This window comes from Glandiceps talaboti, chromosome 1 (genome assembly GCF_964340395.1).
Source record: "Glandiceps talaboti chromosome 1, keGlaTala1.1, whole genome shotgun sequence".
Classification (NCBI taxonomy): Eukaryota; Metazoa; Hemichordata; class Enteropneusta; family Spengelidae; genus Glandiceps; species Glandiceps talaboti.
The window spans coordinates 14,868,153-14,883,044 of record NC_135549.1 but is presented as its reverse complement, the minus strand read 5'-3'; the positions used below and the strand labels follow the sequence as shown (position 1 = coordinate 14,883,044).

The 14,892-nt window shown below is 34.1% G+C and overlaps 1 protein-coding gene across 2 annotated transcripts in view; it reads left to right on the top strand.

Annotated features, from left to right (window-relative positions):
• The window catches only part of LOC144435155 (hepatocyte growth factor receptor-like), a 58,037-nt gene that overhangs the window by 16,939 nt on the left and 26,206 nt on the right, over window positions 1-14,892 (top strand). The window contains exon 3 of one of the 2 annotated variants that reach the window (XM_078123757.1): window positions 2,704-3,032. In XM_078123757.1, coding sequence (XP_077979883.1) covers window positions 2,704-3,032 — 329 coding nt within the window. Of the gene's footprint in view, window positions 1-2,703; window positions 3,051-14,892 lie in introns of both variants that reach the window. The other variant, XM_078123833.1, reaches the window with a different exon arrangement.

Here is a 14,892-nt window from a genome sequence, read left to right as displayed (position 1 = left end):
AGGACGTTATCATCTTTATTAGCAGTTTGCTTATTTAGTTATATTTTTCTCAAATGTTAACTTGTAATTGTAATCACCTAACAATTTTTTTAAATGTCATTTTCGAAAGTGGCAAATATACAAATGTAGTATAATTATTGCTGACTTTTATTTAGTTTGTAAAATGGTGACAATATACAATATATATAGGTGTAAATATCATCACTTCATATTATGTTTAATTTTATGTACTAGTTAATTTAGTTAATTTTCTCTGATTCATAATATTATATTATATATTACATATATATATATATATATATATAGACACACACACACACACACACACACACACACACCAAGTAGTTAAAAAAAAAACTGGGAAAAATAAAATGCAAAAAAACAAAAAACGTAATCTTTACTGCTGTTGGATGTGTGTTTTCAGAGGATATTGGGGACTAAATATTACGAGTTGTTACAGCTGTGACTGTGATAGCTGTTGAATACACAATGTACGTCATCTCAATATAAAACCATGGTATGCTTTATAACCATATATATAGTCATCATTGTGGTGTTTTCAGCATGGTCTAGAATTCCAAACCATTCTTTTAGAACTCCCCAGTCAATTGAGTTCTAAAATTTATGGGTTATTTGAATAACCGTACCTTGATACAGTTTCGTTTCAAAGGGTGTCATGGTGATCATGGTTTAAGATTAAATTCCCTATGTTAATTTCCAATACAGTTTGTGTTAAAATTTTAGCAATCTAAGATTCCCCAAGGAATTGTTAATGTTATAATGGTTCACTGGAATGTTATGATGGCCTACTATGAGTACTAACACTTTGATCTATATGCAAATGTACTGTGTTATTTTCATAATATCAAAGGATTTGTGTGAACTACATAATGCTGTAATGACTCTGGAAGAAAACTCAAAATGTGAATGTGTCATTTAGTACCCATTAACCCATCCCCTCCCCCCACCACCACCACCCTTTAAATCTTGCCATGTTAGGTATAACATTGATAATTTGATTTCATTTCCACTGGCCTGTAAATGGCACTGATGTGTTACTGTAATAGCTCTTGTATCTCCGACTTATTCAAATGAAGTCATTATGTAAATGAGCATGTGATGAACACAGATGGCAGAAATCATATTTGAATATTAACCTTTGAGCTTTGGCTTTACATGCAATTTACACATAATTATATCATTTGAAACATACTCATATTGGTAACTGGTTTGGGGTGTGGCTAACTGAATCAATTTGAGCGGGAAGTACTCCCAAGCTGCATGAGCTGAGGGACATGAGAACTATATGAGTAATGCATCAACACTGAAAAAATAGGGAAAGTTGCAAAGAGAAAAAAATGAAGCTTCTGAAAAGGGAACATATGCAAATTTTTAACACACCACAATACACTACTTTGTATCGCTTCGAATCACATCTAAAATCAAGACAAGATTTAATCTATATTAGACTGCAGCTGAAATCACACCAATAATCAATGACTTAAATCAACACTGTGATGTCAAATCATACATTTTGTTCTGTTTTTGATGTACATGTATATATTCTGCACTGTGTTATGATTATTTACAAGATTTGTATTTTCATGACATTTCTACCCATAATACTCGTGCACATATGAATTTTTAATGGTTCTGACCCCCTCTCCCACAGACACATACACAGACACACGTACATATATAGTGTGCAGACACATTCACATTCACACACACACACACACACACACACACACACACACACACACACACACACACACACCACACCACACACCACAGAACAAAACAGCAATGAACTGAACGTGTCTCAACTCTGTTTTCCTGGTATTTAAAAATACTTGATTGAAATGATTCAGGACCTAGAATAGCTTTGTATTTGTGGATATAAATTACCACCATATGATTGATGAGGGCAATATTAATATACAACCACTAAGAATATTAGCTTTATAACAAATGTCACATCCATATAATTGTGATTATTTACTCTGAAATTGCTGCAATATAGTCACAATTATCACAGTGCAGTGGAATTCAGTTAATAATCATAAAATTTCTATTTATTGGCATGTGTGATAAACTGATTTGTTTTATAAACTGACAGACCATGTTTAACAAACTATTGTGTTGGTTTCTATTTCAATCAAAGCTGGCCTTAATCTAATAAAGCATCAAAAAGAGACCCCTTAGAAATATGCAGAAAATCAGATTCAAACTCTTTAGCACCCTGAACATTAATTTGCTTATTCTGTGATTATGAATTTTTTGTGTAAACTGGAGTATATAGTTGAATGTTTTTTTTGTTGTAATTTTTGGCACAAGTCTCTATATTTGATGTTATGTACTAATTCTAATAATACTCTCCAGTTGTTCAGTTACAAATGTATTTTATTTGCATTGTTATCAAAATGTTTGAAAACATATAATATATTATATTATTCTATTGCATTTATTATGGACTTTTGACAACTTCACTATGTTTTTCTACCTAAAAAACAACCAATGTGAAACAACATGGACCAAGTCCTGGAAAACACTGTGATTCACTTAAAAAAAATGTTTTAGTAATTTTGACATATTATTGTGTATGGTGACAGACTTAAAGAATTCAAACTGACAAAAAGTTTTAAAATAGTTTTATCACTGATAACCACTATGTTTTGTGTTTTCTCTCTTTCTTTTGTACAGGTTACTTTTCCTATACAGAGTTACCATTGAGGTGTACAGATAGAGACTCCATCTACGACTACAACTTAGCACAAGCAGCATATGTCAGTAAAGTGGGAGAAGACTTAGCGGAATCTTTAAGAGTTGGTGCCAATGATGATGTCCTGTTTGTAGTGTTCTCTCAGAGTGACGGCAACACCAATAAACCATCCAATAATTCAGCTCTCTGTATGTTTACCTTGAAGAAGATTACTAAAAAATTCACCAGTGGTATTCAGGACTGCTTTTATGGTAACGGTTTCCAAGGACTGCGGTTTTTCTCCAATAACTGGTCTTGTAGTATAGTCAATGTAAGTACACATAATAATGTATAATATGTGAAACATATCTATGTATAGTGTCTCCTAGCATTGTTAATGTAACGTGTAATGGTTTTGCTTGAAACTGTGATGGCTATGGAGTATGTACATGTTGTATGTGTCTTGTAGCATAGTCAATGTAAATACACTTATAAGTAGTGTCTTATAGCATTAATGTAAGTACATGATCATGTGTAATGTTTTACTTTGAAACATGGCTATGTAGCAGCTCGTAGCATTGTTACAAAGTGTAACATGTAATGTTGTACTTTGAAACATGGCTATGTGCAGTAATTACGTGACATGTATAATGCGTTCCTTTGAAATGTGGACTTGCTCAACTCATGTGAGAGAGTCAATGTATAAATTTCATGCGCTATAAGTTATTTGAAGTTTTACTTTAATAATCTGCATGGCCATTTTGTTGACACAGCTCATTCCCCACACATTGCAAAAGTAGTGACATTATGTGCATGGCTGTTATCTTGTCCTCCTGATGAGAAGTATCTCCAGCCCTCTACCCCCTCCAAGTTACAACCCCTCCAAGTTACATTGTGTCCATGGTTGTAGTGACAAGCCTTATGTAAGAAACTTGTCTAATAGACAGATAGACAGACACACACACACACACACACACACATACACACACACACACACACACACACACACACATACACACACATACATACATACACACACTACATACATACCCACACACACACACACACACACACACACATACATACATACATACATACATACATACATACATACATACACACACTACATACATACCCACACACACACACATGCATACATACATACATACATACATACATACATACATACATACATACATACATACGTACATACGAATGTACATACGTACGTACGTACGTACGTACGTACGTACGTACACACATACATACGTACATACGTACGTACACACACACACACACACACACACACACACACACACACACACACACACACACACACACACACATAACCTATCTGTTTTACTCTGTGAAATAAGTTACATGTGTCCGTTGTACAATTAGCAATACACATCAAATTCCTAGGCAAAATCCCACTTCATGATTCTGTCAAATGGAGATGGAACTACATGATACATAGCTTTCACTGATAAGAACTACAACCATAGTTGCAGTCTACTGTAGCTAATATTATCATCAATTATAGTTTTGAGTTCACACTAACATTTACATAGTTTTAAAAAGTCAGAACAAAGTAAAGAAATCGACAGCCAAATTTGCTGTTTTTTTCAGTATGATACAAATGTAACTTGCTAGTATATACAGTGTAGATCAGTTAGTAAGATATGATATGTCATGCAACCCTTTATAGTCAGAAGACTGGTTCTGTGTGAAGGACATGTCATATCTAAATATAAACTACTAGGTACAGAAACTGTTTTATATCGAAACCAGTTTTTAGTCTATTAGTACAAGATACGTTTGTAGTTTTATCCTTGACTGGTCAGTTTCCTGAATATGAATAGAAACTGAAAGTTCAGATTTAAACAAACATGCTACTACATGCATGCTGGTAAAACTGAATGGTCTAGATACAGAACAATTTTAATTGGACAAGAAACCTTTTAGTACAAGACACATAACTGTCAAACTGAAATGTACAATTACAGTTTCTAGTTCAGCTACCAGCTACTGAAACTAATACACATTGTCTTATATGCATTGCAATTAAATACAAGCTGCATGTCGTATTCTGCCCTATCTCTCTTCAGTGTCATCAGATAATCTCTTCTTTAATAGATTGCATCTGCACCGCTCACATTCTACATACCGCAATATATTAGAAACTGACATATTTTTATAAGTTGTCGTTATTGCATGTAATAACCTGCCTTGTATGTGGATGTTTATATAGAAACCATAAATACCATTTGTGTGTTTGTGTTATCTGTGATATCAATTTTAAACCACTCTGATGGTTGCCTAATTTGCCGATGAATCAGTAATAGTTTCTATTTTAATACCTAAAAAAAAATGTAATTTGTAAATCTTTGTCATTTAATATATGCCTGCCACATTAGGATCGATTTTTCTCTGACTCTGAGTCTGAGAACGATAAGGTAAGTCATTCTCGTTAACAATATAGTCTGGAGGTTAGATTTGCACTTGATTAGGTCAGGATACATTACCAAGAATCTAGAATTGTGGTAGGAGAGATGTTTCCTGTTTGCTTTTATTAATGAGTCTGACTTTGGTGGAAAAAAACCCTTGAATATGGCCCAAGGAAATCTTGTTGATTACAAAATGTGTGTTTACATCCTGCTATTAACAAAAAATAGCCAAACATTGTTTCAGCTAGCCCAGACGTTGAGAACTGTTTGACTGTAGCCTTTCACACAATTTGATGTTTACTCTGTTTTGACATCAGATACATCATTTGATTTGGGGTAATACAAAAGTTCTGATTTCAGGGCTAGTACCGGTAGTTTGTGACCATTTTCAATGAGATTCATGCGGGAAGTTTGTTCTGATAAGTGATAGTTATAGTTGGTCAAACTACAGTGTGCTTTTTGTACTTTGGAAGTAGTTATACATACATACAATACATACATACATGTACATACATGTACTAGTGGGTTCTATTTGGTGCGTGCGAATATTAGAACTTTTCCCACGTATAACCGTTTATATATCACGCACGGTTTTGTTCCATTATTTTCAGAAATGTTCAGGTTTTAACCTAACATTTTTGTATCTCGCCGATTTTCCTTTGAAAAAGAATATTTATTCGAAACGTCGGATTTAACAGCTATTTATACGGACTGATTTATTAGTTCTATATGCATTTCTTTCTACATACATACATACATACATACATACATACATACATACATACATACATACATACATACATACATACATACATACATACATACATACATACACACACACATACACACGTACGTACGTACGTACGTACGTACGTACGTACGTACAGACATACATACACACACACTTACATACATACATACATACATACATACATACATACATACATACATACATACATACATACATACATACATACATACATACATACATATATACATACATACACACACATACATACATACATACACACACACACACATACATACATACATACATACATACATACATACATACACACACACACACACACACATACATACATACATACATACATACATACATACATAACTAGACATTGACACAAACAAGAGGACACCCTGATTAAAGCACTATTCTCATGTGCAAGAACAGATTTATACCTCATTCTTTCCCTCAACAATTATAAGTATCTGGAACAATCTCCCCATTAACACAATTCACTCAACATCAATGACCTTATTCAAATTAGCTATTGAGGACTTGGCACGGTCCCCAGATACGGCCCTCGTATTTTGACTGACTTTCATGCATGCGGGAGCTCTATTGTGGGATATAATACTCAAACCAATGAAGGATCCACACAACTTTGAAGAAGGAAAAATAAATAGTTAAGTTGCTGGTAGAACGGTTTTACCAGCAGCAAACTTTCTGATATAAAAGGTTGCTTAAATGAACTCTCAAGATGCAATGATAAAATGGTGGGAAATGATACATATAATAATCCATAAGTACTTCGGTGTACAAGCTGGTTCTCATTTCCATGACTAATGGGTACCATGACACAATAAGCTGTGTTCTTACAACTGAATCTAATCTCCAGTATTAGAGATCAAAGTGTACAAACTTATTTATGAAATGTTAAATTTAGGTTATGGCATCATTTCTGGTAGAAATAAATCATTACTTAGTAGAAAGGGTAAAACCTGCTCAAGATAATTGAAAAAGTATGTTGTGAACACATGACTGGTTCACTAACTTGTTTTTGGATTTGCTTTTTCAGACCAAACGTTTATTTCAAATTAAATGAATTTTTCGGCAAGGATATACTGCAATCCTTACATGGCATCCATATTATTTATTATGCAAAAAAAGATAATAAACTGCATCTCTTGGAATGATTCCAGGCTACCCTATATGTATAGTTTCTCCTAAAGTAAGCAAACCCCCCCCCCCCCCCCAGCAGATAACAGACCACTCCCAGTAAAGAGTACGTGTATACTTATGACATACGAGATTCATGAAACTTTACATCGGTATCATTTCCCATGAATGGAATTTCAACGACATAGTACACCAACATCAAACGCAAATAATAACTTACAGAATGATAAAATTGGTTATAACAACTAATAGACTAAAAAAAAAAAATAGCAATCGACATACCCCCCAAAAAGAAAACATTTAAAAATATATGTATGACATTGATTAATGTAAAATTTAAATTTGATAAAAGAAAGCTGGAACGCTAGAGTAATAAGTTGGTCGTAAAGACAAAAAGACAGTCTATACACGTCTAACTGAGTATCATCATTTCATATGTTGTGCTTGAGGAGCAAACCAGTCAAACTGTACATGTGACTGAGGAGCAAACCAGTCAAACTGTACATGTGACTGAGGAGCAAACCAGTCAAACTGTACATGTGACTGAGGAGCAAACCAGTCAAACTGTACATGTGGCTGAGGAGCAAACCAGTCAAACTGTACATGTGACTGAGGAGCAAACCAGTCAAACTGTACATGTGACTGAGGAGCAAACCAGTCAAACTGTACATGTGGCTGAGGAGCAAACCAGTCAAACTGTACATGTGACTGAGGAGCAAACCAGTCAAACTGTACATGTGACTGAGGAGCAAACCAGTCAAACTGTACATGTGGCTGAGGAGCAAACCAGTCAAACTGTACATGTGGCTGAGGAGCAAACCAGTCAAACCGTACATTATACTACGGCTAGACCGACTTGGCCAATCAGAGGCCTTGATTTCAGTTGGTTATATGGAGTCATAACCCACTCTTTCTTAGGGATGTGACCTATATTACGCTCAGCACTCAATTTGCATGCTACAAATTACACAAAATTTTGAAAAAGATCTGTTTGAACCAATCACGCCGTAGTATAAGTAAGATAGACAACTCGTTCGGTAGGGTTATTGGCACTTAACCCCCCCCCCCCCCCAAAAAAAAAAAAAAAAGAAAAAAAAAGAAACTCGTTGACTATCTATTACTTAAACCAGTCAAACCATACATGTTGTTGAGGGGTAAACCAATCAAACCATACATGTGGTTGAGGAGCAAACCTATCACAGCTACTTACTACATATTCATGCCTCTATAATAATACTGTGATAGATAGAATTTGATAGGTATTCATAATTTTGATAGTGGCCACAAGCGGCAAACAACCTGTATATAATGTCACCAAAATCATTTAAAGAGCTGTGAAATTGAGAAGATAACTATTGTCCCTTTCAACAGCTTGATTTAAACTCATGATTAAGGAAAGAAAAATGTATCTTTTGAACCCATACGTTCTAATTTTGTTATCGGACTCTTGAATTTCTTTCTCATATTTGTTACCACTCACTTAATACTTTTATTAGCAGAACTGTAATATAAGCAGAAAATGTGTGTGTGTGTGTGTGTGTGTGTATGTATGTATGTATGTATGCATGCATGTATGTATGTATGTATGTGTGTGTGTGTGTGTGTGTGTGTGTATGTATGTATGTATGTATGTATGTATGTATGTATGTATGTATGTATGTATGTATGTATGTATGTATGTATGTACATGTATGTATGTATGTATGTATGTATGTATGTACATGTATGTATGTACATGTATGTATGTATGTATGTATGTATGTATGTATGTATGTATGTATGTATGTACATGTATGTATGTATGTATGTATGTACATGTATGTATGTATGTATGTACATGTATGTATGTATGTACATGTATGTATGTGTGTATGTATGTATGTATGTATGTATGTATGTATGTATGTATGTATGTATGTATGTATGTACATCAAATCAAAAATTGCTAAGTAGGAGGAGCTTAAATTTGGTAGGGACATTTCTAGAAATGTCAATCTGCAGATGTCTAAGACATATGGTTCAACTGGCCCTAGCAACCATGACCATGGCCATAGCAACAGCTACTAGTATATTTTCAAAGATAATAACATTTTTGGGTAGGCAAATTAATAAACATTCAGAAAGTATGATTATGCAAATGTACCTTTCAGAAAGACCATGCACATGGCAACAGTCAAATTACAGTGTGTATGGTAAAGATAATGACAGGGATGATGGACAGGCAAGTGGATAAACAATTTTTAAAAATGACACATATATTTGGATATACATATACCAAGCAAGTGAGACCACAGCGAAAGCCAAATACCAGCAGTGCTATTTGCTATTTAAATATAACACTAATGTTTCAAGCATTTAAATTTAAACACAAATGTTTAAGGCTACCATGGAAACACCCTTAGTAACAACCGATAGCAACAGGGACAGGTATGAATCAATCTGCCAAGACATTATGTCCTACCAATCAAACTGTCTGAAAATTACATCACCAGTTAGCGCTCAAACTCTACAGTTGTGCTACAATGCTATTGGCAATGTTTTATATGATATGATATGATATGATATGATATGAAATGATTCATGTAATTTCAATGCAAATGCTCATAGTTGAACAAATCTGAAGAGAATTTTGACTTTCTCACTAGTAATTGTTACTACTCACTCAATACTTTTTATGATGTGACGTGATTCTCTCTCAATTTCAACGCTTTGTTAATGCTAACGCTTATATGTAAGTTAAATAAATCTGAAGAGAATCTTGAATTTCCCACTCATATTTGTTACCATTCACTTGATACTTTTATAACATATTAAATGATTCACTTCGATTTGATTTCAACGGTTCTTTGACACGGACGCTCATAGTTAAATAAATCTGAACAGAATATGGAATTTCTATCTCGTATTTGTTACCATTCACTTGATACTTTTATAACATATTAAATGATTCACTCTGATGTGATTTCAACGGTTCTTTGGCACAAACACTGATAGTTAAATAAATCTAAAGACAAATGAAGACTTTTATTGAATATTCTATGTCTCTTAATTGTTTTATTTTGTGTCCTGATATAAAACTGGGTGATATTTATAGATTAGAGTGTTGACACTAGTGTTTCTTTACATGAAAAATTGATAAGTGTGCGTTAAGGACAGCGTTTCGAGCAATGGTGTTAAAAATTGAGTAGAAGATAACTCAGTGGTGTAAAGTTATGACCAGCGATATAATCCCGTTGTAGTTTGCTAAAATATAGTAGTTGCTTTACAGGCTGTAAACCGCTGATGTAAAACTGACGAGATAAGTTTGTGGGCAAGATTTCCCTTTTACAGGCCTGTAACTACTCTCCAACTGAATATGGTTTTTAAGTAGATTTAGAGTAGAAGTAAAGACATCAAAAACCAGAACCAAAAGTAAATACGATGATATTTTCAGAATATTTTTTTGTGTGGAAGTGAAAATATTAGTTCCTGAGGCCATGCAGTTATTGTAAAGTGAATGTGCAGTGGTGGACAACATGCAAAATGCTATAAATTTAATGTCGCACGCTAGAATCCTCTCAGTTTTAGTCTGCTTAGATGCGGTAAAAGTCAACCAGTGACGTGAATTTATCATTAAGTGTATTAAAGTCATAAAGTTGACTGCGTCATCCTGCGACCCCTATCCATCTTAATGTTTCAGAATCAACATTAGTAGCATCAAAGGTCAGTCAAATTTGGACACTGATGTCGTTGTATTTGCATCTGTAAAAATATAAGGAGTGGAAACAGATCGGCAGACAATGTCATATGTGAAATATACAAGACATGTCAAGTTTTAATGGGTTATTAACATATATTTAAAAGCTGTGATGGATGTAGCTGATTTTTCATAAATGCCATATCTCAGTGAACCAGTATCACTTTTGAAATATACTTCCTGAATTTTTTTCATGTTTTCTACTTCTCCAAGTAATGTTATCTATTTTAAGTTTTTTGAAGAGCCTTTCAGAAAAAGTTGAAATTATGCTAATTGTGTATTTTATTGCAAAACTTCGTAAAATATGTAGACTTGGTTTATCACAATTCTAGTCCTGCTTGCAGACAAAATCAGGACTTGATTCTCAATATGTCCCTCACCTTTCTCCATGTGTAGGGACATTGTCAGAATCGAGTGCCATACTCTCTGCAAGCAGGACTGTTACATTTCTTGATCAAAGTCCCAGTGAATCTCAAACAAGAATAAAACAAATACGAGTTTAAATGATTTAGATAGAGGTGAGCGTAAGGAGTTGAAAAGGAGGTGTATATATCTTGTTTTTTAAGAAAATAATTGTTCACGGACTCTGAGTTTTGTACTGACAATAATCTGTTCTCAGTCACTTGCTTGAAAAGTTTTCAACTAGATACTAATTAGAGATAAGTATGATTTGTTATTCATTTCGTTTGTTGTTTGACCCATTAAGTAGTGATTGAATCTACGCAATGACAGACAATTATGACCATGTCAATTACAAGTACATGTATAAGTCTACATTAGGTAAGAAAACAATTTGAGTAGATTTGTAAAAAACCTACATAACATCACCGAAACCAATAAATATTGATTTCTTGTAGCTGGTAATAAGATGATTGCAGCAATTAGTGAAAAACAACGAGCTCGGTGAACATGTACGGCAATAAAAAAACCAGTTCCTACAGCAAGTGGGCTGGTAATCTGCCGGTTACATTGATGTATGGATATCACTCTCTTGGGATATAAACTGTGCTATGTGGAGACTCAGTAGGGGATAATTTTTCCACAGCTTCTGACATTCATCTGTAATGAGCCCCATATGGAATCTAAAACTAGCTACATAATCGAACTGCCCAAAATTTTAAAATGAAGATGAGACTCAAATCAAGATAAATAGTGTACATGTACGTCCAACTGTGGGGTTGTTTCTTTTTGAAGTGCTGTTTTCACTTTCATGAGAATCTTGACTTCATGAGATGAACTCTTATACTCTAGTAAGCTGTAGTGATACTGTTTGTAGTGGTATATATATATACATACATATAAAGACTGCTCATTGAGAGTGTATGTCAGCCACTTCTCAATCTAGACGCAATCACCATCACTCTGCAGACAGCTTAGCAGTAAATAGTTGATCTTTGTCAGTCATCTAGAGTATTTCAACTCTCACTGCAAATTGATTCTGTTTGTGAATTCAACACTCGTTTTGGTTTTGTTTTTTGCTTTTTATGAATACAGTGAACTCAAAAAATGAATAAAGAAAACCACTTTATTTTATTAAATTATTTATCATTTTACTTTATTTTATATTCAATTGTATGTGATATCTGTCATTGAGTCCTCTATTCTCTATTTTAAGCGTAGGTACATGGTATCTTTGTACATTTGCATGTGTATGCAATAAATTCCCACTTTTTTTTATTTATCTCATAACCAAAGTTTGGTCTGCAAGGTCACAGCAACACAAGCATAATAATATCATGCTACTCTGATAAAATCAGTATTTCCTGTAAAATGCATTACATCCATATATGGATTTATGATGATGGCAAGTTGGGTACAGTGTTATCTCTGTTTGGTCATGTAAACTGTGTCTAGTGTATACAGTCCAGTGTGGCATCAAACAAGCTATAGAATTCCCATAGAAAGCACATACGTGTAGATTGAATCAGTCAATTTTATTGATTTTTTCAGTACATGTAGATGTAGCCCAGTGTGTTTTTTTACTCCATGTCAATTGATTTCACCCTTTATGATTGCATGCATATTTGTGTATAAACTTGTTTGGGATGTCATGCTAAACAGCTGTACAAACCATGAGGAAGATTTGCAGTTGACCGTTTCTGTCATTTTATACTCTCAATATTTTGAGATATTCCATATTACATGATAGTCAGTACACTGATACATAGTTTCATGTCAAATTTACTGATTACCAGTAGGTTTGATATTTATTCACCCATGTGCTCAGGAGAGTGATGATTTTAAAGATGTAACGGTTAACTGAAATTTTTTTTAATGTTTGTTCAACACATTCAGTGGTTATATTATTGATACGGCACTTTAGAGTTTAGTGAGATCGGCCTCTGTTGTATTTTGTTTTCATACATGTACATGTGTAAATACTGTAGGAAGTAGGTAAATAGCTACCTTGTTTCACAATTTAATGGAATGGTTATGAGCTTCTGTCTTAAAAAAAAGGGGGGGGGGGTTATTTGTCATGGTTTTTATACATGTTTATATTTTGGGAAGCAGGTAAATGGCTGCCAATATTATCATAGCTGGATTAGCTCAGAGACTTGTCTTGGTGTTACAAGATAGTCCTTGACATCTTGGTGTAGTCCTTGAGATAATGACACCAAGATTAGTCACTGTGTTGTACCTGGATGGAAAATTAAAGGATAAAAGTAACAGTATGTACTGTAAGAAATGTTGATGTGACTTGTACTATTATTTCATTCACTGCATTTAACAATTTAGTGAAAGTGGTTGAATCAGCTTCTTTGGTGGCAGCGGTGGTGGTAGTGGGAGGGGAGGGGATTTGCATGGTTGACATACATAGTAAATAGTTTGGGAGAGGAGAGAACTGGCTACCATGTTGTCATACCTAGATAGGAAATGAAAGGAAATGTAACAGTTACCATATCTAAAGAAATGTTGATGTGACATCTACTGTTATTTCATTCAGCATTTGCAGTGCATGTTAACAGTTTTAATGGGATTTATTTGTATCAGCTTGACTGTGTCTCATTACAGGTCATAATCACTTTAGGAAACCGACAAACAGTTACCTTGTTCTAATACTTATACAGGAAATGAAAGGAAATTTGTGTGATTGCAGGATAAAATTCTAAATCCGTGGTTTGATTTTCTGTAGTGTTATCCGAGGTAACTTGCCTGGTTGTCTCTTACTGTCACACACACACACACACCCACACACACACACACACACACACACACACACACACACACACACACACACACACACACACACACACACACACACATACACACACAGTGTAGAGTCTGTTTTGTGAAAAGTATTAGGAAACAGATTGATGAAAAGAATCGGAAGGATCTCAGGTTTGGTTTCATAGAGAGTGATAATGATGGCATCTTGGTTACATATCCTGAATGCATCTTTATTGTTCATCTGTAACATTTGAAACTCAATGAACCTAGAAAATACCAGAGGCAATTTGTTTCCTCGTGCAAAGAATTCAATATATAATTTTCAAGACTGGCAAAATAACATAAAACATATAATATATGTAATTAGTAAGTTCTTTTGGATGTTTTTGAATGTTTTTTTGGTTGTTGTTGTTTTTTTGGTTTTTTTGCCAAAGTTTTATAATCCGTATAGAGTTAGGGAGTCTGTTATCATTTGTTTTGTTTCCTGTAAATGTAACAGGGAATTTAGTAAAATGTACTGTGAACTCGGGGAGATATTTACCTACTGAAGCACCCCTCCACACACCCCTCCCCCCTCCACCACACACAGTGACACATATGTAAAATGCACATGTTACTCAGTCATTTGCATATTTTGATGTTTATGTAAGGTCGACAGTCATAACCACACCATGTAAAATAACAAGAATGAATGAAAATGGATGAAAAAACAAAAACCATGAAAGAAAGAAAATAACCTAGAAGAATCAAGACTATTCCTGCGTCAGATTATACTGTCATTGCATTTCACCATTACATACATTGTATACTTCACAATATTTAGGAAAGCTATTCTTTAAAATGGGATGCTATAAAACTGATTTAATTAGTTTTACAAACTCTCAGCTATAAACCACTTTGACACAATTAATGTCATAAA